The 24,726-nt window shown below is 43.6% G+C and overlaps 1 protein-coding gene across 3 annotated transcripts in view; it reads left to right on the top strand.

Annotated features, from left to right (window-relative positions):
* RASA3 (RAS p21 protein activator 3) overlaps positions 1–24,726 on the top strand; it is a 207,188-nt gene that overhangs the window by 132,271 nt on the left and 50,191 nt on the right. For all 3 annotated transcript variants that reach the window (XM_068137253.1, XM_068137246.1, XM_068137237.1), the window contains exon 5: positions 10,300–10,376. In XM_068137253.1, the coding sequence (XP_067993354.1) occupies positions 10,300–10,376 (77 nt within the window). The remainder of the gene's footprint in view (positions 1–10,299; positions 10,377–24,726) is intronic.

Raw genomic sequence — 24,726 nt, 5'->3', positions numbered from 1 at the left:
CTTTCTTTCACAGGCAGAAGTTTACCCAACAGTAACTGATTCAGATATTTGCTTGGGGCTGTAGATGGCAGATGCTCTCAGTGGACCATGTGTTCTCGGCAGAATTTCAGCCCAAGCACACACGGGATCTTTAAAAGACCTTTCCTGGTTTTGAGTAGTTTTCTCTTTCATTTTTTTTCCCTCAGTAACTTCAGCCCTGCATATTTTAAGTCTGTTTTGAGAAGTTTGAGCTTTGCAACCTCAATATAATTTGTGCATGTAATCAGTGAAGTTGGCTGAAGATCCAGAGACATTCTGATTAATAGCAAAATACACCAGCATACACCAAACCATCTAGCCTGTGTATGCCAAAGTGGGGGAGAAATGCAAGGAAGGTTAGATCATTCTGACATGTTTTCCTGTATGGGCTCTTCTTTTTTTTTTTTTTTAAAGTTCCCCTTTTCAAGTGTGCTTTGAGTTACTTCCTCCACATTACTGACAAGTGCGAAATGGTCCTGTTCTACAGCTGAGACCTCACTCAGTATTACATGGCAGACTACTTTTCCGAAGCCAGTCATGCTCAAGGTCTTATGTAAAACTCATTGTTGGGGGAACAAAAGAAAACCAAAAAACAACTGACATAAAAAGTTGAAAATTGCTCATTTCCCCTTCCTCCTCATAAGAACTTTGATGTGTCTGAAACATTGGCTATCAACTTTACATGCCCCCTTTTTTTTTTTAAAGGGCAGAGATAACCAACATCGAGGATGCAAATGCTCACATTTTAACCTTATGTACTCAGAGTTGGTGCAAAAGATTTATTGATATTAAGAAGTACTTTCTTCAGACACCCAAAGCCCTTCCTCCTCCTCCCACCATATCAGCATTTTGCCTGCACAGCTGTTTGACCATTGTTGATTATACATGCCTGTTCTTGAGTATGGATGGATATGAGTGTTACGCAGTGGAGTGTACTTTAGTGGGAAGCATTACATACAGTTCTGTTTGGAGAGTATGTCTAAAATCCTTTTGTTGTGCTGGAAATCATTATTGACTCAGAATTGCTGCATTGTGTGTATATTAACTAGAATAATATATCAAGGGCAGTGCACTGCCCAAAGCCCCATCACTTCCTTTGTCAGCACCTTCCCACTGAATGCAGAATCTGTATCCCAAGTGTCAGGCTTCATGAATGGAATCCTGGCCTTGCCAGGGCGGGAGTTCTGCCATGAGTTCAGCTGGGCCAAGGTTTCACCATAAGCTTTTGAATTAGCTCTTCTCCATTCAGTTCTGTGTGACAGAGAAGTTTATGTTGGGTCAACAGAGGAAGCTGGCAGTGTGTTAACTCTGTTTTGTTTTGCCCTGCCATCATAATACTGTGAAAGTTGTCACAGTCTCTCCCATACTTGCCTGCTTCCTGTGCTAAGTTAATGCTTTTTTGTATATGTAGAGCGAATCTTGTTGAACTGGAATGGCTCTGATGCTAATTGTTACTTTTCTTAGGAATACAGGTTTGAAGATAAACTAGGTTGAGCAAATTGCCTTTAGGAGCAACTATTTAGGGCTGTTACACTCCAGTGACTGACAGAATTATCTAGTCTATTAAACAGTTAGGAGCATTGCATACCCACTGTCCAACACTGCCATTAACTATCTTTGTGTAGGTATTTAAGTGCTTCTGGCATCAAGATGAGTCGCTGATGCTTTTTGGATAACCTACTGTAAGCATGATTATATGCAAATTGTAAAAAGAAGAAGCTGCTTCCAGATTTGGTGTCAGCTTTATACCACACACAGGAAATAAATGGGTGTTGCCCTGTATTTTATGAACAGTGGTTTTTAGATTTCTCTCTTCTAGCTGTTTTGGAAAGAGATGAAATCTCTGTTTGGATAGGGTGGGAAGATTCTTAAGGCTACATGCCTACCAACAAAATGACTTCAGAGAATTGAATCATGCTCGAATGAAAATAATGTTAGTGACCATATCCTGCTTTGTGGCAAGAGTTCCTCCTCCCTGTGTGAATGTAAGTGCAAGTATTCAGTCTTACCAGCGCAAAGGGGTAAGAGAGTATCTGGTTTTGGTCTGTAACTTTAAAAAGCTAAGCTGTAGCATGAAATGTGGTAAGGAGCACCTACTGCTGAAAAATAAGTTTTCATTATTTAAAAAATCCCTAACATGTGAGTTCTCTATCCACAGAACACAGTTGATCTCGGCAAACAAAAGCCCAGTGGCTTACCTGTTGTGCTGTATCAAAGTATTTGAGAGGAAAACATGACTAATTGCAAGAATTTTGCCCCTATGATAGTATTCTTCCTTTAGAGGAACAGGAAGGCTACCATTGTGTAATTTGATGTTTGTCAGTTACTGAGCAATTTTGACATACTTGCACATACGGAGATGAAGCAGACATCAGTTCTACTGTGCCTAGCATTTGTGAATCCATGCAGTGTTTCACTAGAGCTGTTGCACTTTCCTCAGTGATAGACTGGATTTTGTTCCAGATTCCTGTGTGTTGTGCTGTGGCTGAGCAGGCAGGCCGGCCGCAATCTGGAGTGTGATCCTTAGACCTTTCCCAGCTGCCTGCTGTCCTCAGCTAATGGAAGGAGCAGCTGTCATGACAGCACATGTAGACAGCAGACAAACTTGTCCTCCTGCTCTTCAACCTGCTGTTAGGCTGTGACCTTACATGGGGCTGCTGATAATACTGTAGGGCAGGATTTACCTAAACTAGTAGCTGCACCTTTGGTCTTTTCAGCACCCTCATGACAGCATTAAGTGGGCCCGTAGAGTTTGGATTGGTTTTACTACTTATCTTTTAAGCTTTACTAGTGTCAGAAATTGACATCTCAAAGTTCCCTGAGAGTTTCAGAGTAGATGGGATCTGTCTAATAACATTTGCTGTATCCTGAAATAAAACTTGGAATGACAGAGTAAACAACAGCACTGAAGGGGACACAGTCTCAAGCTGCGCCAGGGGAGGTTTAGAGTCAAGGTGAGGAGGAAGTTCTTCACCGAGCGAGTCGTTCGTCATTGGAATGGGCTGCCCAGGGAGGTGGTTGAGTCGCTGTCCCTGGAGGTAATCAAGAGGGGACTGGATGTGGCACTTGGTGCCATGGTCTAGTCATGGGGTCTATGTTGATAGGTTGGACTCGATGATCCTCGAGGTCCTTTCCAACCTAAGTTATACTGTGATACTGTGATTATAGAATAGAATAGAATTAACCAGGTTGGAAGAGACCTTTGAGATTGAGTCCAAGCTACCATCCAACACTATCTAATCAACTAAACCATGGCACCAAGTACCCCATCAAGTCTCTTCCTAAACATCTCCAGTGGTGGTGACTCCACCACCTCCCTGGGCAGCCCATTCCAATGGCCAATCACTCTTTCTGTGAAGAACTTCTTCCTAATATCCAGCCTAAATGTCCCCTGGTGCAGCTTGAGACTGTGTCTTCTTGTTCTGGTGCTGGTTGCCTGGGAGAAGAGACCAATCCCCACCTGGGTACCACCTCCCTTCAGGTAGTTGTAGACTGCAATAAGGTCTCCCCTGAGCCTCCTCTTCTCCAGGTTAAGCAACCCCAGCTCCCTCAGCCTCTCCTCATAGGGCTTGTGCTCAAGGCCTCTCACCAGCTTTGTTGCCCTTCTCTGGACACATTCCAGCAACTCCACATCTTTCCTAAACTGAGGGGCCCAGAACTGGAGACAGGACTCAAGGTGTGGCCTAACCAGTGCTGAGTACAGGGGCAGAATGACCTCCCTGCTCCTGCTGGCCACACTATTCCTGATACAGGCCAGGATGCCATTGGCCCTCTTGGCCACCTGGGCACACTGCTGACTCATGTTCAGCCTACTATCAACCCGTACCCTCAGGTCCTTTTCTGCCTGGCTGCTCTCCAGCCACTCTGACCCCAGCCTGTAGCACTGCATGGGGTTGTTGTGGCCAAAGTACAGAACCTGGCACTTGGATGTGTTAAATCTCATGCCGTTGGACTCTGCCCATCTGTCCAGCCTGTCAAGGTCCCTCTGCAGAGCTCTCCCATCCTCTAACAGATCAACACCTGTCCCCAGCTTGGTGTCATCTGGAAATTTACTGATGATGGACTCAATGCCCTCTTCCAGGTCATCGATAAAGATATTAAAGGTAAAGATAAGATAAGGCATATTGAAGAGCATTATTCCATAGTTTGGAGTGGTCTGTGTGCAGAGCCGAGTCCTTCCAATGCTCCTTCCTCCAGCCAACTTGTAGTAAGGGAAATTGAATCAACATATGAAGAGTACAACAGTCCTGAATTTGAGATATCAAATCAGTGAGGTGCTGGCATTAGTCAAGAGCTGTGGTTCATGTCACCTGCTTAAGCCTAGTCTTCTACAACATCCAGCCCTGTTACGTCCCTTCCGTCCTCCATCGCCAGGAGCTGGGGTGAGACTGCCTGAAGTCACTCTGTGCCAACAGAAGGAAGAGTAAAGAGCCAAAGGTGGATCTCTGTCCCTCTTCCACACTCCTAAGCTATGAGTAGAATTGAGCTGAGGAGCTTATAAGATTGGGCTCCCCATGTGTTTGGAAAACTTCCATGCAGATGCATTTACACTGGAGGAGAAAGTCCCTAGCAAAATTTGGGAGGCTAGTGAGAAGTGTAATGGTAGGTGACCACAAACCTCTTGCCCTTGTCTTAATAGTAGACAAATACTGGTTTAAGGAGTCTTTGTGATATCAGCCATTGTTCTTTTGTAGAATAGAGAATGACAGTGCTGTGAGCCCTGTCTATGAATGTAATTGACTAATGTAATTGACTTGATGCTTGATATTTAAGGAAGTGGACTGTTTGGGTTTTGGGGGTTTGTTTAAAATCAACAGTGAAACTTGTTATTTTCCTATGTTTTTTAGAAGTCAAAGATTCCTAAAAACTGTTTCACAGTAACAAAAAGAATGGAGATCTGGTTGATTTCCTTAAACACATGATTTAAGAGGTTTGGGTAGATTAGGCTCCTGTTTTTTGATCTTAGACTGTCGATCTTTTGTGCATTTACTAGAGGCTCAGATAAAGAGTACAGAGTTTCCTAGTGTTTATCTGTGTTTTCTCATAAATCTTTCCCTGAAAACCCACATCACATCTGTTTTGAGTTAGATGTTGTGTGTGAATCCACAGTCGCTGCATCATGTGGTATGTGTCAAATTCCAGGCCAAAATGAGTGCGTGTAGCTGCACTCAGAAATGGCTCCCAGCGGTGCCTGCTAACCTTGCAAACGCTCTCTCTGAGGCCCCCCACTTGTTCAGAATGCTTAAAGGGCTTCATCTGAGGATGGCAGAATTTTGTCATAAGAATAAGTTTATGATAGTTTATGGTCATATGTTTTCATTTCTCCTTCAGCATACTGCATTTTAATTAAACCACAAATCTGCAACTGTTTGGAAAGATGATAGCGGTAGGTAGCACACGTATACTTGCTTTACAGCTGTTTTCTGGTGTTTGAATCCATAGTAATTCACAGCTGCATTGCAAGGAGAAATGAGGTGGTTGGAGACAGGATTTTCCTGTATCTATAAAAACAGGACTTTGAATCTACTACTTCTTTTCTTTGCAAGCTTATGGTAAATTTCAGTTTTATTTTTCAGATAACTGTGGGTGTAGTTCTCCCTCAGTACCTGTTAGTGCTATGAGAATCCTAACATGGCTGGAACTTGATTTTATTATTTTTTAGTATAGGGGATATCTAACAAGCATAGTATAATTTATTTGGTTTTCCTCACTAAGGCCCTTTAAAAGCTTTGTTACCAATTTCCTTTTGAATCCTGTCTACTTCCCGACATGAAATTCAGTCTACTGGTGACTTCTTTAATTAAGAATTGAAAAATGGAAGCAGGTTCGCTCTATTATGTGATGTTAGATGTGATTAGGGAGGACATATGACCTATGACCCCACCCATCCATATCAACTGGAGTTCATGGAAAAGGAAGCATTCAGCAGTTGAGTTGGCGCTCCCTCAGCTTATTCCTTGAAAAAGTCCTAGCCTTCCAAATGTGAAGGGTATGCTAACGAGCATAGCTGCTTCTAGGAATATCCTGTAGGGTGTTTTTATGGAAATGCTTTTAGTAATGAATGTGTTCTGCTTCAAAACTGTCAAACCTCCAGCTTGTTGTTTTGGGTGGGGGTTTTTTGTTGTTTGTGTCTTTCTTTTTTGTTTATTTTGATTTGGGTTTTCTACTCTGTGCTGAAGGAAAAAAAAAACTTTATAGCTAAGAAACAGGCCTGGGTCTGATCCTAACAGTCTCTGGCCCTGCAGCTGGGGTGCTGTCTGGGCAGGACCAAACTACTGTGTCATCTATAAAATGCGGACAACGTACTTTTTATTCTGCCGCATTATCTGATCTTTCCTGCATGTAAATGTTGTCAGTCACTGTGCGCACCTCCTACAATTCGAGACTCTTATTATCACAGTAGTTCTTTTCATAATAAAAGTCAGAATTCCTTTGTTACCTCCTTGTTTATTGAGCGTTGGTCATATCTGTGTCCCTGCCCATGGCAGGGGGATCAGAAGTAGATAATCTTTAAGGTCCCTTCCAACCCAAACCATTCTATAACTCTATGAAATTCTCAGTGAATAAAACTGTTGACAACTTCTGGATTAAATGTACCACTGAAACAGTACCAGGTGATCAGCTGACCTTCTGTTGGTTAGATTTTTATGATGATTGCATAGTTAGAATCTTCCTTTTAAAAAATACATTATCTGGCATTTTTCAGGACTAAATTTTTTTCAGATGAGTCTTTATGTTCTGCCTGATGGTGTAATTGAATTGGGGGAAAAGCACTCTCATTATGTAGGAGTTGTATTTTCTGTGAATTAAACCCTTCAGTATGTTATTCTAGCCTTTTTTTAATATTTTTATGTATTTGACTTTTCAACTGTAAGCAAGGAGTTGTTCTGGGAATAGTTTTTAGGGATCCTGGTCCTGCTCTTTTGCTCTCTGAAGCTCTGAGTCAATTTTGAGCTATGGTGGGTTGAGGGGCTGATCCTCCCTTCCTCCCACCATGGGCAAAAAAATTGAGACTCAGACAAACAGATTGCAAAAGTGGTGGAAAGTTTAAATGGAAAAACAGTGACTATTTTACAGAGAACCACAAGCACGGTGGCAAAAGAGATCGCAAAAGCATCCCATCCCCACCTGAAGGTACACCCAAAACCCCCCAGGGCTCTTTCTCCCCCCACCTCCTCCACTGTCAGGTTAGGCCAGGTCTGAGATTGCCCTTCCCCCCCCCAGACTTGGGCCTAGCCAGGAGGCCACGAGATGGCTCCCCCCATTACCAGATAGTGGTGAGGGTGAGGGAAGAAAGAGAAATGCAGGACCCTGCAGGTGGCTTTTGTAGGGAGCAGGATATTATGGAATGAAATACTCAGCTTCCTGTGTCCACCCACTGGGCTGGACCCTTCAGGACATTGGAGGTGTGCCTCATGTGGCCACAGCAGGGGGGCACCCAGCCTGAACCACCACATGAGCAGACCATTTTCAAGGACTTCAGGAGACAAAAATGAAAGCTACAAGAAAAAAATTACTCTCAGCTCAAAGGCAGCAGTTTTGTACTGGGAATGCGTGTGAAGTAGCGATGGCTTAAAATAGGGAGCTTCTACCATGGTCTGGGAGACTGAGAAAATTGGCACGGAAAGTAAGTTTGCATTCAGGCTCACCTAAGTGTACTGGAGCATTCTATCTTTCCTAAGGGAGGTCAGTCTCACCTTTGTTTAAAATCAGCAGAAGTATTTCAATAAAAACATTATCTAACCTTCTTGGTATGTTGTTACAAAGGGATATTTTCTCTAGAGTTTCTAAATCTCTATTCCCATCTCTTAATTTCTTCAAAACTTGTGTTAGTGTTGATTTCTCTAGTAGGGCTAATATGCAGGATATCAGCAAAGATTACAATAGTGTTTTATACAGGTTCATAACATAAACTTTTTCTCCAGAGACTTGTGGTTTAGCTACTGAGATAAAATGTGACCAAGGGAGAAGACAGCAGTGAAGAGTAAGGGACAATGTAGTAAAACTAAAGCCAAAAAACTGTTTAACTGAATTTCTCAGCTGGTTGTGTGTTTAGTCCTTATGCATGGGTGTTAAGGGTGCTGTAGTGGTACTGAGTCTTAAAGAGATGAGTCTAGAAGAGGCTTTATGCATTTGTGCAGATAAATCCTTCTCTTATCCATGAAGAAAGACCTTGGTTTAGAAGGAAAATACCAACATTGGCATTTGTGTACATTGACAACACAGAGAAGGATTCTTGTCTTGCTGAAACAGACATGAAGAATGATGAGTCTGACAGCCAAATGCTTTATTTTAGTATTAATTTCAAATGATGGCAATCACACCTGGCAGGGAGCCATCTTTATAAACTGCCATATGCTTGAGTCCCTCTTCAAAATGGCAGTGAGCTGTTGCTGCTGTGTTTCTGCAATGTGGGCTTTTATACAGGTTGGAGAGGTCTCTTCTTGGACAACCAACCAGTATAATCTGCCCCATGTACTTGAAAGGCCTATGTTCCAGCCCTCTGACAGGAAAAACTGCTACTGAGTCAAAATACTCAGGGTCTAAGTAGGTGGCAGAAGCTTGAGGAGTGAAAGCATGAAGTGTGCATTCAAGATAGTGCTGAAAGAATGTACTGGGAAAGGGGTATACAAGGAAGAGAAGAGAATGACCTTTGCAGTAGGAAACTGAATCTCACATAGGCTTCTTCAGGACAAGTAATCAGGCACTGACTTCAATATTTGGTTATACTTGCTAAATGTAAGAGAGCCAGGGAATGGACTTGAACGGAACTTTTACATGTCTATGCTACTTAGTTGTTATGGCACTGCCTTCTCTGCTTTGAACTGTTCTCACCAGCTTTTGCCCAGAAAATTCTGCGGTAGATGTCTTTGTAGGATAGGTGCAACTTGAGGCCAAGATTTGATCTTCACACTACATTGTTACACAAGATACCCTCCTAGAGCAGGAGGTTGCTGTAACCAGTCAGAAGAGACAGTGAATTCTTTGGCAAGAGTTCTGTTTGTGTGCAAAAAAATGAAAGGTTAAATCTGTAAGATGTTATGAAAGGGGTGGTGACAAACTTGTGTATGGGTTAATATAGATCTGAGTTGCATTAAAGCTCTGAAACTAGCAGCATGGATTCTAGAGTGCTTTGGTAAGAGGGGTGGAGGAGAGGTGGTTATGAAGGTGAAATATTCAGTATTGTCCAGGATGATTTGCAGAAAATAATGAGCTGTGTTGGCATGTCAGAATGGGTCAGTAATAAATGCAAGATACATTTTGGTATATATACACTCTGACAGTGCTGCTGGATTTTTACTACTGTGTCAGTACTCGTGTGTCGAAGTATAATAGAGTTAATAAAAGGAATGCAGTTTGCATTCATGATTGCCTTTATTTTCTTAGCTTATCTGAGCATAACATCTTGGCCAATGTCATAATAAAGTTAATGTAACAGTACAAGAGTTGACGACTGAGTAGTAGTATCACAGTATAGCCAAGGTTGGAAGGGACCTCGAGGATCATCGAGTCCAACCTGTCACCGCAGACCCATGACTAGACCATGGCACCAAGTGCCACGTCCAATCTCCTCTTGAACACCTCGAGGGATGGTGACTCCACCACCTCCCCGGGCAGCCCATTCCTATGACGAATGACTCTCTCGGTGAAGAACTTTATCCTCACCTCGAGCCTAAACTTCCCCTGGCGCAGCTTGAGACTGTGTCCCCCTGTTCTGGTGCTGTTTGCCTGGGAGAAGAGACCAACCCCTTCCTGGCTACAACCACCCTTCAGGGTAATGTTAGTAGATGTTGGGAGTACTGGCAACACAGGACAAACTTTTTTTTCAGTTGCCCAGTGTAATTTTACTGATACTTGCCTCACAGTTTATAGGATTCCATAATTTTTATTTTTCTAACATTTAAGATCTGTAAAGTATTCATTTATAACACACTGCTGTGATATCCTTTAAATTATTGTGTTGCAGATCTTTCTTAGTATTTAAAATGTTTAATATCAATAAAGCTCTGACACAGTATTTTGTCAGACCATGGACCTTCCATAGCCCTTAACTGGTAAAACATACAGGGATATGATAATGGTGGAAATCATGCACTGGAATTTAGTGAAATGGCTACACATCTGGATTCTCCAGCAGATAAGTACCTTCACTATACAGTCATTAGTCTGTGAACTCCTGGAATTACTTGCATTAGCTGACTTGCTTTGTTTTAAGTGGCAGTGGTATGATTGGCTATGCATAAAACTAATTTTTCCTGTCGTGTTTTTGGTGTGTTTCAGGGGAAGGTCCACCTTGAGCTGAGGCTGAGTGAAGTCATAACAGACACTGGTGTCGTCTGCCATAAGCTTGCAACACGGTAGGATTTGAAATGTAACTACAGAGTCATGAGAAACGCTTGTTACGGGTGGTGTGCAGACCTACATTTAAAAATAGTTGGAAGAAGCAAAACACTGATTGGGCATCAAATGTTCTTAATCAGTGATACCCTTATGAATTGATAGGATGTGAGATTTTCACCACATAACCTACTTATTTTTCTTCCTGGTAGTCTTCAGTGTTAATAAAGTACTTACCCAATTTAGTCATGGCATAAATGATAAAGACAACATCAAAGGATAATATTAATGCCCTTCTGGTTTGCATTAAGGACCGTACCAGCTGTGGTGGTTTGAGCCTTAACTGGAGTTTAATCTACCAAAAAATAATCTGGAGTTGTTTTGGAAGTAGGAGAAGTAAATTCTTTAACTATATCTATCTATCTATCTATCTATCTATCTATCTATCTATCTATCTATCTAAATAACAGGGAAGATTTCAAGGGTAAGGAATAAAGATGAATAGGAAAATATACAAAACCAGTTTGGATGGCCTTGTATCTCCCTCCATGTATGTGGATTTCAGTCCTTTAGAGAAGCATGGATGTGGCAGGGAGAAGATCAGGCCTGACCACGTGGCAGCACCAGGAGGGCAGCAGCAGCGGTGGGCTCTTTCCAACAGGCGAGGCAGGAGCAAAGAAAAAAGATGGCTGCCATGCCCTCCCCTTCATAGTCCTGCTGGACAGGAAGGGGGAGTGGAACAGACCAACTTAGACCCCAGGGGACCCCTCCTCCCAGGAGGAAGAAACCACGTCCACCTGGATCAGGGGTGGTTTTTTTTGGTCCCCTGGGGGAAGCAGAGCTCTTGCAACCCTCCCCCCACAGGATGGGTGTAACCCAGCACACCAGCTAAGCAAATTTGAGTGGTGACAGTGCTAGAGCTGACTTAAACCAAAATCTGCAAGCAATTATTGAAGCAGTCTCAGAATCACCCATACAATCTCACTTAAGTGAATTAAAACTGGAAGCCACAGAACTCAGATGGGAGTCAAGATTTCACCTTCCTTTGAGGAGTCTGGAAGGCCATTGCTGTCTGACTTTACCAAAGCCTTTCAGGTGGCCACTTCAGGACTAGAGGCAGAGCTGTTTGGTTTCTGTCAGGAATCTACTTTATGTTATCTGTCTGGAGAATAGCTGTCAAAATTGAAGTGTTGGCACACTTGTAGCTATTTGGCAATTGAGTCAATAGAAAAAGTGGTCTGTTAAGGCTAAGTTCTGACCAGCCCTTCTTTTGGTATGTGACATAATTTCATTACTGCCTGAGCTAAGATTTTGTTAAACTGTCATGATAGTCTTCACCTGTTAACAAATGCAGGTGAGCCATGTGGTTGACTTCCATCCTTCTAGGCATAACCACCTCTCCTCCACCCCTTTTAACCAAGCACTCTAGAATCCACGCTGCTAGTTTCAGAGCTCTGGGTTATGTGGTCTTACATGCCTATTCATATACGCTGTAGCCATCCAGGTCCTGCCAAAGCTCTGTGAGTAGGTACATTTGAGATCTTTCTTTCCACAGTTTTGCTGTGGTGAGCAGGGTGAATAACAGGATGCTCTGGTACAAGTTGCTGTGAAGGCTGTGAGCTCTGATGAACTTACTAACCAGGACATGATGCCTTGGGAACACGGCTATACTCTTTGGGAACAAAAGCTGCAATGTCAGTATAGCTGTGCTCTATTTGGAGTATCCAGCCCTCCTTTAACTACTACCTGAGGACTCTTGTTCGGTAATTTTCTATTGTGCAATTTGAGTATGACCAAGTGGGGATGATTGCCTGCAGTCTGAGAAACCTGGATTCAAAACTGCGTCTGCCAAGTCCTAGACTGGCATCTTTTCTTTATGTGTTATTCTCATTGCTGTAGGTTCTAGGGCATTGCAGGAGACAGGGGGAAAAGACAGTTTCTTCTCTTTCAACCTTAATTGTATCTTTGCCCTATGAGGGATATATGTGTGTGGGACACACAGGACAACGGGCTTATCATTAAGCTTGAATTGCCAGAGCAGACCTGGAGGGTACTGTGCTTAGAGAAGGAAAAGAAGCACAATTGTGCTGTGTAGCAGATGTATTTATTTTCACTTTGGGCTTTCTGTAAGTGTGTAGTGTACTTAGTGGTGTGATGCAGACACAAAGGCCCCTGTCTGTATCTTTTGAACCCTAATTGTGGGTCAAGACTGATGTGTGAGACTCTGCAAGCAACACATTAACTGGAACATCCTTCTACTCTAAGCATGGTTTGTTTTGAATGGTTAGTTGCTGCACTGAAGGACTTTCAGAAGCGTTTGCCTTGCTTTGTTTTATTCTGAGGGATTATGCTGTACTATGGCCAAATTTCTTTTAGAGGTTTTAGACTTCAGTTAAATAAGACCTGGTAATCTTGTAGTACCAATGGATTTTTCAGTGAAATTCCTGAAATGCTAGCAATAGGTATCTGAAACAGTCCTTCTTAACATGTGACACATGCAGTTTCTTGCTTCATGAAAAGCAATAAGGCAGTGCTATACTTAAACAGTATAGCAGCAAGCAGTATGTTTTTCTACCTTTCTATTAATTTGATTAGACAGGGTTTTAATCTTTATTCAGATCTTTGCCTCTATGGCCTTGATTTGAAGGTTGTTTCATTCACTTTCTACCCTACAGAGAAAATACTTAGGCTGGCTTGTGAAGCATTCTGTATCTGTGATTTCCGAGGTATTGTTCAGTAAATACAATGTACTAGCTGAAGTGCATAGAAAAATCCTGAGGCTTTAACCACTGAATCATAATGTTCAGAGTCTATCTGGGTTTAAAACCAACTCTTGTGTCCTTAGAAAATGAAAATTTAACTTGAAAATCAAAGCCCCAGCAAGCTTTTGTCTGCTGACACCATCTTTTCCCATTATTGTCTTCTGTTCTGCTGCTGATCAGGGCACTCTGTTTGGCCCTGGCTAGTTTCCACATCTATTTATTTGAGTGGTAACAAGAGTAGAGCTTAGCAGTTTAGAAAAGGGAATGGGGGAAATAAAAATATTTCCACAATATGTAGTTCCTTTGGTTCTCATTTTCATGACAATGTGTTAGTAAGAAAGAAAAAGAGAATGACAAAGAAAGGAATTACTATGGTGCAGGGGAAAAAAAAGAAGGCCTTCAGCATTTAGTCATTTAGTACAGTGTTTTCTTGCAACACTATTTACTAAAGGAAAGCATACAGCAAACTGCAGCTCTTAATGTTTTTCTGCATGATCTGAAGTCTCATTCAGGTTTGTTCATAGACAGTTTTGTTAGAATAGAGTAGAATTAACCAGGTTGGAAAACACCTTTGAGATCAAGTCCAACCTATCATTCAACATTATCTAATCACCTAAACCATGGCACCAAGTGCCCCATCCAGTCTCAAACACCTCCAGTGATGGTGACTCCACCACCTCCCTGGACAGCCCATTTCAATGGCCAATCACTCTTTCTGTGAAGAACTTCTTCCTAACATCCAGCCTAAACCTCCCCTGGTGCAGCTTGAGGCTGTGTCCTCTTGTTCTGGTGCTGGTTGCCTGTGAGAAGAGACCAACCCCCACCTGGCTACCACCTCCCTTCAGGTAGTTGTAGACCGCAATAAGGTCTCCCCTGAACCTTCTCTTCTCCAGGTTAAGCAACCCCAGCTCCCTCAGCCTCTCCTCACAGGGCTTGTGCTCCAAACCCCTCACCAGCTTTTTTGCCCTTCCCTGGACACGTTCCAGCAACTCCACATCTTTCCTAAACTGAGGGGCCCAGAACTGGAGACAGGACTCAAGGTGTGGCCTAACCAGTGCTGAGTACAGGGGCAGAATGACCTCCCTGCTCCTGCTGGCCACACTATTCCTGATACAGGCCAGGATGCCATTGGCCCTCTTGGCCACCTGGGCACACTGCTGACTCATGTTCAGCCTACTATCAACCAGTACCCCCAGGTTCCTTTCTGCATGGCTGTTCTCCAGCCACTCTGACCCCAGCCTGTAGCACTGCATGGACTTATTGTGGCCAAAGTACAGAACCCGGCACTTGGATGTGTTAAATCTCATGCCGTTGGATTCTGCCCATCTGTCCAGCCTGTTGAGGTCCCTCTGCAGAGCTCTCCCACCCTTTAACAGACCAACACCTGTCCCCAGCTTGATGTCATCTGCAAATTTACTGATGAGAGACTCAATCCCCTCAATCCAGATCATCAATAAAGATGTTAAAGAGGATGGGACCCAGCACTGATCCCTGGGGGACACCACTAGTGACTGGCTGCCAGCTGGATGTGGCACCATTCACCACCACTCTCTGGGCTCGGCCCTCCAGTCATTTCCTAACCCACCACAGAGTGCTGCTGTCCAAGCTACAGACTGATAGTTTGCTGTGGGGGACAGTGTCAAAGGCCTTGCTGAGGTCCAGGTAGACTACATCCACAGGCCTCCCCACATCCACCAGGCGGGTCACCTGCTTGTAGAAGGAGATCAGGTTGGTCAGGCAGGACCTGCCCCTCCTAAATCCATGCTGGCTGCGCCTGATCCCTTGGCCATCCTGTAAGTGCTGTGTGATTGCACTCAGGATGATCTGTTCCATAATCTTGCCTGGCACTGAGGTCAGGCTGACAGGCCTATAATTCCCTGGCTCATCTAGCCTGCCCTTCTTGTGGATGGGCACCACGTTGGCCAGCTCCCAGTCTTCTGGGACCTCTCCAGTGAGCCAGGACTGCTGAAAAATGATGGAGAGCAGCTTGGCCAGCTCATCTGCCAGCTCTCTCAGCACCCTAGGATGGATCCCATCTGGTTCCATGGACTTGTGGGGATTCAAGTGGCTAAGGAGGTCTCTAACTATTTCCTCCTGGACTACAGGGGAACTATACTGCTCCCTGTCTCCATCTGCCAGCTCAGGAGGCCAGTTGTCAGGAAGACAACCTGTCCTGCTATTAAAATTTGAGTACCCCTGCCTTTTCCTCATGTTTAGTTACTGTATTCCCCTCCATATCCACTAAGGAGGGGAGGTTATCCCTGCCCCTCCTCTTGCCATTAATATAATTGTAGAAGGACTTTTTGTTGTCCTTCACAGCAGTAGCCAGTCTAAGCTCTAAATGGGCTTTTACCTCTCTAATTTTCTTCCTGCATGACCTAGCAACATCCTTAAACATTTCATGCATTACCTCACCTTCCTTCCAAAGATGATACATCCTCTTTTTTCCCCTTAATTCACCCAGAAGTTCATTGCCCAACCAGGCTGGCTGTCTACCCCGGTGTTTTGGGATGTGAAAAAGAGCACAGTGATGAAGCAATGCTCAAATAAATGTCTGTGTAGCCCAAATGTCATGGAATCACAGAATTGTAGGGGTTGGAAGTGACCTCTGAACATGGAGTCCAGTCATCTAGAATTTGCTTATGGAAAGAGCAGCAAAGGTAAGGGAGACACAATCTTACTTATAGGAAGTTCATGAGTGAAAAGCATAAAGTGAATATAGTATGGGAGTCCAGTCTCCAAAAAAGGTTTGTGGAGGTAATTGGTTTTCTTGAGCTAGTAAGATGAGGCTGTAAAATCATGAGCAAGTGCCTAGAATCACTTTATCTTAAAGCCAAACGATTCTAATAAATCTTAACGCTTGTCTTCTGAGCGTCTTTGTAATTTTTCCCCCCCCAAAAAAGTTCAAACCAAATGTTCTGCGTTTGTTGGGGTTTTGTGTGTGTTAATTGGTTTGTGGTTGTGATTTGTTTGTGGTGTGTGGGGGTTTTTTTGGGGTGTTTTTTCTTTCTTGCTTTCTTTTGGTGTGTTTTGCTTGTTTGTTTTTGATGTATCTCTTAGCTGCAAAAATAAGCACTACCCCACAAATGGCTTCATAGGTATAACTGGTTTAACAATTCAGGTTTGCAAGGAGAACAAAAGCTGCTTGTAGTGGGGAGTTGTTTAAAAACATTTAACAGACACATTTTTTTAAAGCCCTAGAATAGTGCTTGTTTTCAAAGGCACGTATGTAGGCTGAATGAAGTCTAGGCCTAATTAGGAAACTTCTTTACCTGTCCAGAAAGTAGAGATCAGTTTTGTTGCACGCTCGCCCTTAGGTCTTTACCAGTGTGCCCTGTGAGCCTATGCACCTTGGTTCCATCCACCTCTGCATTCCAGAAAGCCTTGAAAGCAGCTGGGGCCCTTCTGAGCCACCCTGTAGTCCAGTGAAGTGCACTGTTAACAGTCAGCTGGGTGGGTGGGTGGGAAAATTAATCTGAATGGAAGGGCAAGTTAAAATTGTGAAGTGCTGAATGCTTGAACATTAAGTAGTGGATTATTTTAAAATGCAAAAGGCGTGTGAGCTTCCTTAGCCTCTATAGAGGAAGCAAAATATCAGTTTAAAAACTGTTATTTTCCAAAGAAAACCTGTTAGGTATTCAAGACTTCCATTTAGCTCTAAACCACTATGAGCCCTTCAGAGGCCTTAGCCTCTGCCAGCTGCTACATCTGTGTCCTCAACTGAATCTATGCAAAAGAGATAAGGAGAAGCATTAATGGACTTAGAAGTTACATTGACAGTACAGATGCAAGCACCATACTCAGACTTCTTCTGTCCCCCCACAGCTGCTGTCATGCTCTGTAAGAACCACAGCTTTCAGTTTTGTACATTCCTTCCGGGAACACTTTGCTACTTGTGGGCTTCTTTTGTGGAACTGCTGTGAAACTTGATAGTCCTAGTGACTGGCTTGGACACAGTTGTCAGCCAGGTCTTCGTAAGTGTCCCATGTCCTCAAGAGATACAGGCTCTTGATGTCTTGCATGTTCATGTCATACAGAGAGAGCAGACCTACAACTTGCTAAGCACAGACCTTTGTGCAGGTGCTTGTCCTATAAAAGACAGCATGCATGGACTTTGCAGCTTGGTATCTGTGTAACTGCATTTGTACTAACTCCTGTTGTGCCATGTAATGAGTCTTCAGTAATGGGAAAAAGAACATTGTATTCAGTAGTTTCTGGCTTGTTCCCTCTTTGTCCTTCACTCATAAATAACCTCATATTGTCTTCCTCTATGCTCCCAACAGCCACAGTTTCCTGGCCCTCTGCACATCAGTTGCTGCTTGTGAATACCAGCATCTGGCTTCATCTTCCAAAGGCTGTAAAGTGAAGGCCATCTCTTGTTTGTCGAGTGGTTTGTCACCTGCCAGAAATCCTTCCATAACTTTATGAATATTTTAAGTTTCTAAGGCCATGGAAAGAAGTGATCAAGACTTTCCCATGCTTACTGTTGCTTATGTTCATACCCATCCCTTTGTGCTGACACATGGCTCCTGGCAGCTGCTTGAGCAATGCTGTGTTGTAATTTGATTTTTTTCTCCTCATATTTTTGAAGGTGAATCAGGCCTTAATCCTGTGCATCCTAGAAACTGCGCTATTCTTTTTCTGTAATACAGAGAAAAGAAAATTAGCATCATGGACCAGGGAAGGATTGTCTTTTTTTCAGCCATGCCAGGTTGGAGTGTTGGAACCAAGTCATGAACAGAGATGTGCCCGTATTCCATGAATACATCTGCAAAACAATGGCACGTGCTTCGCCCTCTTTTTTTTCCTGAGTTATCACGTGCCATATGCAGATAATTCCTGATTCACAACAGAAGTACTCAGAAGGGATCCTTATACCTTTTGCAAACCTTTCCCTGCCATCATTTAGAGTAGATTCTATGTAGTGCGTTTGTGTTTAGCGCAGAAAGGTGGTTCCCCAGTGGCTTGAAGGCCTAAGGGCTGGTCCAGGCAACTTCCTATTAACTCACAGAGCAACATAAGTTGGGATCAGCAGATGTGTGTATTCATGCTCATTAAATAAAGAGCAGGACTCCTACAGAGATCTTTGTAGGAATCTGTAGGCTTCGCTGAGGTTAAGCTACCAGAGGCAACATTTAGAAGCAGTGTTCTGTATTTAGTAAGATGACATCTGACTTCTAGCATGCCTGAAGGAACAGACCACTGAACTCCTCTTGAAAGTCAGCAGGAGCTGGAAGCCTGGATCCCTAATCTTCCTTTGAGAATTCCAGCATGTGTATGTAATTATTCACATTTAAATGTCTGTATTTATTCAGTGTCCCCAGCTGCTCCTTTAAGTGTTGTCTTATGTCTTGTCTCTTAGGTTTAAAAAAGCTTGGAAACATCTGTTTGGAGAGCTCCCCCCATCTTCCCCCTTCTCTTATTCCTCCTCTCCTTTCCCCAGTAAATCTATATAGCTAAGCAACAACATATGTGATTTAGTAGCCACTTCCATATGTAGTAACACAGTTTTCCAGTAAGCGATTTGTGAATCTACAAATACATTGTTAATGTGGAAATTTTAGAATAGAATTAACCAGGTTGGAAAAGACCTTCGAGATCATCAAGTCCAACCTGTCATCCAACATTACCTAATCAACTAAACCATGGCACCAAGTACCCCATCCAGTCTCTTCTTAAACACCTCCAGTGACGGTGACTCCACCACCTCCCTGGGCAGCCCATTCCAATGGCCAATCACTCTTTCTGTGAAGAACTTCTTCCAAACATCCTGCCTAAACCTCCCCTGGCACAGCTTGAGACTGTGTCCTCTTGTTCTGGTGCTGGTTGCCTGTGAGAAGAGACCAACTCCCACCTGGCTACCACCTCCCTTCAGGTAGTTGTAGACAGCAATAAGGTCTCCTCTGAGCCTCCTCTTCTCCAGGTTAAGCAACCCCAGCTCCCTCAGCTTCTCCTCGTAGGACTTGTGCTCCAAACCCCTCACCAGCTTTGTTTCCCTTACTTGATAAAGAGAGCATTTCTAGCTCTGGTGTGGAGGACCTGGCTGCTCTACATTTATTTATTAATTAAATGCGGTGCAGCTCTTTTGAGAGATTAACAATGTGTATTCTGACCATGTGGAACAAAGTTAAATGGGCTATTTGCAAGAGCAAGCAGCAAAGGAAACAATAAGTTGATATGACATCCCTAAGATAAACACTTCAGGAGTCATTAAGAGAATGGTGACTCAGCTGTGGGTATTTAAGAGCCCCTGTAGATGTAAGGCCTTTAGAATGTTCTTAAGAGCCATTTTTGAAAAGGCCTTCTGAAGCAGAGAAAGGTAAGAAAGAAGGTGTCACTTGCCAGGTGTGGTTAAAGCAGAAGGTCTCTACAGGAAGGCTGGAATACTGCGACTCTGATGGTTTCCCATCCTTTTCTGCCCTGTGAATATAGAGCACAGAGCATGCAGTGCACAGCATCTGGCCTTTCTTTGAGATTGCTCACATGATAGTATTTGAATTTTGTGTCCATGAGCTTTGATGGGAAGTGGCAGGGGCAGCACCTTGTTCACAGCACCGTTGCCCTAGATCAGTCTAAATTTATGTAACGGTTTAAAATTCTCTTATACAATTTGATGTTTCTAAGGTTAAAGTAAATGATGCTCCATTTTGAAAATGTTAGAGGGTTAGCCTCTGTTCTGCTGGTCACAGCTCCTGAAGGACAAAGCCACATATATCAAGTCTAGTTGGAGGGGCTGAGATAATGCCCATTCCTGCTTGTGGATCAGCAACCTGCATCCTAATCTAAAGAGTAAGAAGGAAACATGATTCCATCTGGTCTGGTGAAGGTTTGCTGTTGTCACCTATGATTGCATTTGGAGTCACCTTGACAAAATACAGGAGTGCAGCTAGTCCTTCAATCATAGAATCTATTGAAATGCTTTTATATAAAAGCATATAGCCATCTGAGAATTTTCTTTTACTAACTAGCTTGTTTCCTGCTTTTCCTGTCTACATTGGAGCTAGTTTACTTTCCTGTGGATAACTATCTTCATCAGATCCCAGGAACAGGTAAAGGAACTGTGTGAAGGGTATGATTAAAGAGGACTTGGAAATGCATGTGTAGCAGTTTGGGCTGGGTGCCTTCTGCTGTGTTCATATGAGGGACGCTTCCTGTGTCCTGAAGGAGTCCAGCCCAGTGGGTGGACACAGGAAGCTAGGTATTTCATCCCATAATACCCTGCTCCCCTATAAGATCTCAGCGGGGGTCCTGGAACTTTCTCTTTTCTTCCCTCGCCACCACCTGATAACTTGGGGGGAGACGTATCCTGGCCTTTTGGGCCTGGTTAGGCCCAAGGCCGGAGGGATGGCCAATCTCAGATCTGGCCAGCTGAGACTAGCCTAGCAGTAGAGGGGGGGGATGAAAGAGCCCTGGGGGTTATGCGTGTACCCTTAGGTGGGGATGGGATATTTCTGGGTCTGTTTTGGGATCTCTTTTGTCACTGCTTCTGGCTCTCTGTAAACATTCACCGCTTTCCATTTAAACTTTCCACCACTTTTGCAATCCGTTTGTTTGAGTTTCATTTTTGCCTGTGGTGGGGAGGGGGTCTGCCTGAACCCATCACAGCGTGACTGTATTGTAACTATGATGCCAAAGACCAAGTTTTGTTGGCTTTCTGTCATGGCTCTGTCTCTGATGCTGATAAGAATAAAAAGCGGGAGTGCAGGAAGGGTAGCCAGCAGAGTTTTAGATAATGCTTTTCTGTGCTGTGTTGTGATGATTTTTGTGTGGGTATTTTTGTTGTTGTTTGGTTGTTTTTTTCAATTTTAATGCAGATAATATGTGGGGCCCATTAGCTCGATGCAATTTCTTTAATCTTAGTGTACTCTATTTCTCTTTGATAGAGGGTGGTAGCCTGGGGTGGGCTCTACTTACTTGTCAGTGTTGTAGGGGAAGGTTTGTTCCTCGTGAGACATGCATGACCTGCCATGCTGGTTTCCTTTTCTGATTTAGACATGGTGCTCTGCAAAATTCAAGAGGAACCAGGAGGTGCTCCCTTATAAAGGCAGTGTGCTGCTGATGGTATTTTGTTACTGTGTGAAGCAGCAGTGCTCAGTCTCAAGCTCTTTATGGTATGTTGGTCGGTGCAAGGCTGCACCTCTTACTGAGTCTGGAAGTAGCCTGAGGTTAGAGCTGACCATAGGTGCTCTTCCTGTGATACTACAGCTTTCACCCCTCTGACTACATTCAGAATACATCCCTGAGCCACTCTGTCTCTTGAGTTTGCTACTTGCAGGCTGAGAACATATGTTTATGATCAAGAAGTTTCTACTCCATTGCAGAGACATCATTTAACTCACTTCAGGGTCAAGTGAAGCTTATTTTCCTGCCTCAAATATGAACTGCATCAGTTAAGCAAGAAAATAAATAAACTGCAACCGGGCCAGTTTAATGTATGCATCAATCATGTCACCTCGCAGTAGTCTGAAAGCTTTCAACTTGTGGTTGCTTCTGGTAGGGAACATTAATGAGAGCATAAAGAGGCTTCGAGGCTTTGTTTTCAATAAACTCATGCATCTATTAAAATGTGTCATGATCTTCTCTCTGGGGAGCATACTCTGCAACAAGCTGCGCCTTTTCCTGCAGGATTGCATTTTGGTCATGCTTTTAATCTTGTATGTGTTTCACAACTGGTGGGGGAAAATTGCTCAAAGATTAACTCACATAGTATCTGGTATTTTTATCATGTAGTGCTGCAATACTGTGGGTTCTGGGGAATAGAGTGGGAATGTGAGAAAGAAGGGATGTATCTCTGTCCAAAGCTTTAGCAGAAAACATCTGTTGGGTTTTTGTTTTGTTTTTTTTTCCTCCTAGTTCAGGTAGCTTTGAGATTGTACTGCCTGCCATCTAAGTGGTTCTTCCTTCCTTCTCCATCCCCACCAAAACTTGTCCTGCTTTGTAGCCTAAATCAGGTTTAAATTGCTCGCTCTCCATCAAACCTCCCAATATATATAAATGCTGTCTCTTCCTGCTGTCAGGCTTCCCACCAAATGAAGTATCAGTTTCACTCTTCATTTGTTTTGTATTCAACGTTTCTTCCCTGTTCATGAAAGTCTGTTTGCTCAATTCACAAACAGGTACCATCTTATCTCTAATCCTAATTAAGAGCAGCTTCTTTGATTATACCCTTTGGTAGTTGTCAGCCTCCAGCAGAACATGTTTTAAAGTGCTTACCATTTTGAGACTGAATCGACATCACATGAGTCTCTGGAATATGTGTAAACCTGAATTTGGAATTCAGGACTGGAATGTAACTCTTCTAAATCAGTCTGCTTTAACAGTAAGTGCCACTGTTTAAATAACATGAGGGTATTTCCTCTTTTACACGAAGTAAATATGGGATTATAAATGGAGACAAATTATTCAAGCAGAAATCCTTTTGATGAATTATTTTTAATTTTGAAATGTGCTCCAAGTCACTGTGTTAAGGTGGTTTGGGGCATTAGGGAGCATTCCTGTACTATCTGTATTTGTAAAAGATGTATGGATAGCCCTCTTCACAAGGGAAAGACAAGGAAGGAGAGGGTGTGGTATGGCCCAGTGTGTCTGTGCTTTGACTGTATTGAGGTTAGTGATGGTGAGGATAGATGCCTCAAGATCACTAGCTCTTGTGGGGGATTTCAACATCCCTCATGTCTGCTGGAAATACGATGCAGCGGAGAGGGAGCAGTCCAGGAGGTTCCTAGAGTGTGTAGAGGATAACTTCCTGACGCAGCTTGTGATGGAGCCAACTAGGGAAGGCATCCTGGTGGACTTACTGCTAGTGAACAGAGGACTTGTTAGTGATGTAACAGCTGGGGACTGTCTTGGGCACAGTGATCATGAAATGATAGAGCTGTCAGTTGTTAGAGAAGAGTGGGGTCAGCAGAACTTCTTGAACTTTGAACCTTTTAACTTCTGGTGGGCAGACTTTGGCCTGTTTCAGGGACTGGTGGACAGAGTCCCTTAGGGAGCAGTCCTGAAGGGCCAAGAAGGCAACTCTTAAAGGCACAGGCTGTCCCCATGGTGAGCAAGAAGGCTAGGCAGACTGAATAGAGATTTGGTTGAAAATTAAGGAGAATAGGGGAGTCTCTGGCCATTGGAATAAAGGGCAGGCCACTTGGGAGAACTATAAAGTTGACTTGAGACTACACAGGGAGAAAATTAGGACCAAAGCACAACTGGTAATTAATTTGGCTTCAGATGTTAAAGAGAAGAGGAAATCCTTCTACGCATAAATTAGCAACAAAAGGAGGAGTAAGGAGAATCTCTGTCCTTTGTTGGATGCAGGAGGGAACATAGTGGTAAAGGGCGAGGAGAAGGCTGAAGTACTCAATACTTTGCTTCAGTCTTTAGTAGTAAGACCAGTTGTTCACTTTGAGCTGGAAGGTAGGGATGGGAAACAGAATGAAGCCCCCATAATCCAAGAGGAAATGGTTAGTGACCTGCTTCACCACTTAGACATACACAAGTCTATGGAGCTGGATGGCATGTGCTCAAGGGTACTGAGAGACCTGGCAGAAGTGCTCACCAAGCCACTTTCCATTGTTCACCAACAGTGGCTAACTGGAGAGGTCCCACCTGACTGGAGATTGGCTAATGTGACACCCATCTACAAGAAGGGCTGGAAGGAGGACCCGGGAAACTACAGACTGTCAGTCTCATCTTTGTGCCAGGGAAAGTCATGGAGCAGATAAATCATCTTGAGTGCAATTATGCAGCCTGTGCAGAGCAACCAGATGATCAGGCCCAGTCAGCATAGGTTCATGAAGGGCAAGGTCCTGCTTGATGAATCTGATCTCCTTTCACAGGAAGGTGACCTGCTTCATAAATGAGGAAAGACTGTGGATGTTTATCTGGACATCAGTAAACCTTTGGCACTGTCTCCCACATCATCCTCCTGGAGAAACTGGCTGCTTATGGCTTGGATGGGTGGATGTTTCACTGGGTTAAAAACTGGCTGGATGGCCAGGCCCAAAGAGTGGTGGTGAATGGGGTTAAATCCAGTGGGTGGCCAGTCACAAGCAGTGTTCCCCAGGGCTCAGTTTTGGGGCCAGTCTAGTTTCACATCTTTATCAATGATCTAGATAAGGAGATTGAGTGCACCCTCAGTAAGTTTGCAGATGACACCAAATTAGGTGGGAGTGTTGATCTGCTTAAAGGCAGAAAGGCTTTGCAAAGGGATCTGAACAGGCTGGGTCAATGGGCTGAGGTCAGTTGTATGAGACTGGAAAAGGCTAAGTGTTTGGTCCTGCACCTGGGTAACAACAATTCCATGCAATGCGACAGGCTTGGGACAGAGTGGCTGGAAAGCTGCCCGCTAGAGAAAAGGACCTGTTGGTGCAGGTTGAGAGCCAGCTGAACAAGAGCCAGCAGTATGCTCAGGTAGCCAAGAAGTCCAAGAGCATCCTGACCTGTATCAGGAATAGTGTGGCCAGCAAGAATAGGGAAATGAGCATGCTCCTATACTCTGCACTGGTGAAAATGCATCTCAAATACTGTGTTTGGCTTTGGGCCCCTCACTAGAAGGACATAGAGGTGCTGGAGTATGAGCTGGTGAAGGGCCTGGAGAGCCAAGTCTTGTGACGAG

Source organism: Melanerpes formicivorus, unplaced genomic scaffold (genome assembly GCF_026170545.1).
Source record: "Melanerpes formicivorus ecotype bairdi unplaced genomic scaffold, bMelFor1.0.p_v2 SCAF_1, whole genome shotgun sequence".
Classification (NCBI taxonomy): Eukaryota; Metazoa; Chordata; class Aves; order Piciformes; family Picidae; genus Melanerpes; species Melanerpes formicivorus.
Note: the sequence above shows the minus strand (reverse complement) of the source record. Positions and strands in the feature narration are given on the sequence as shown.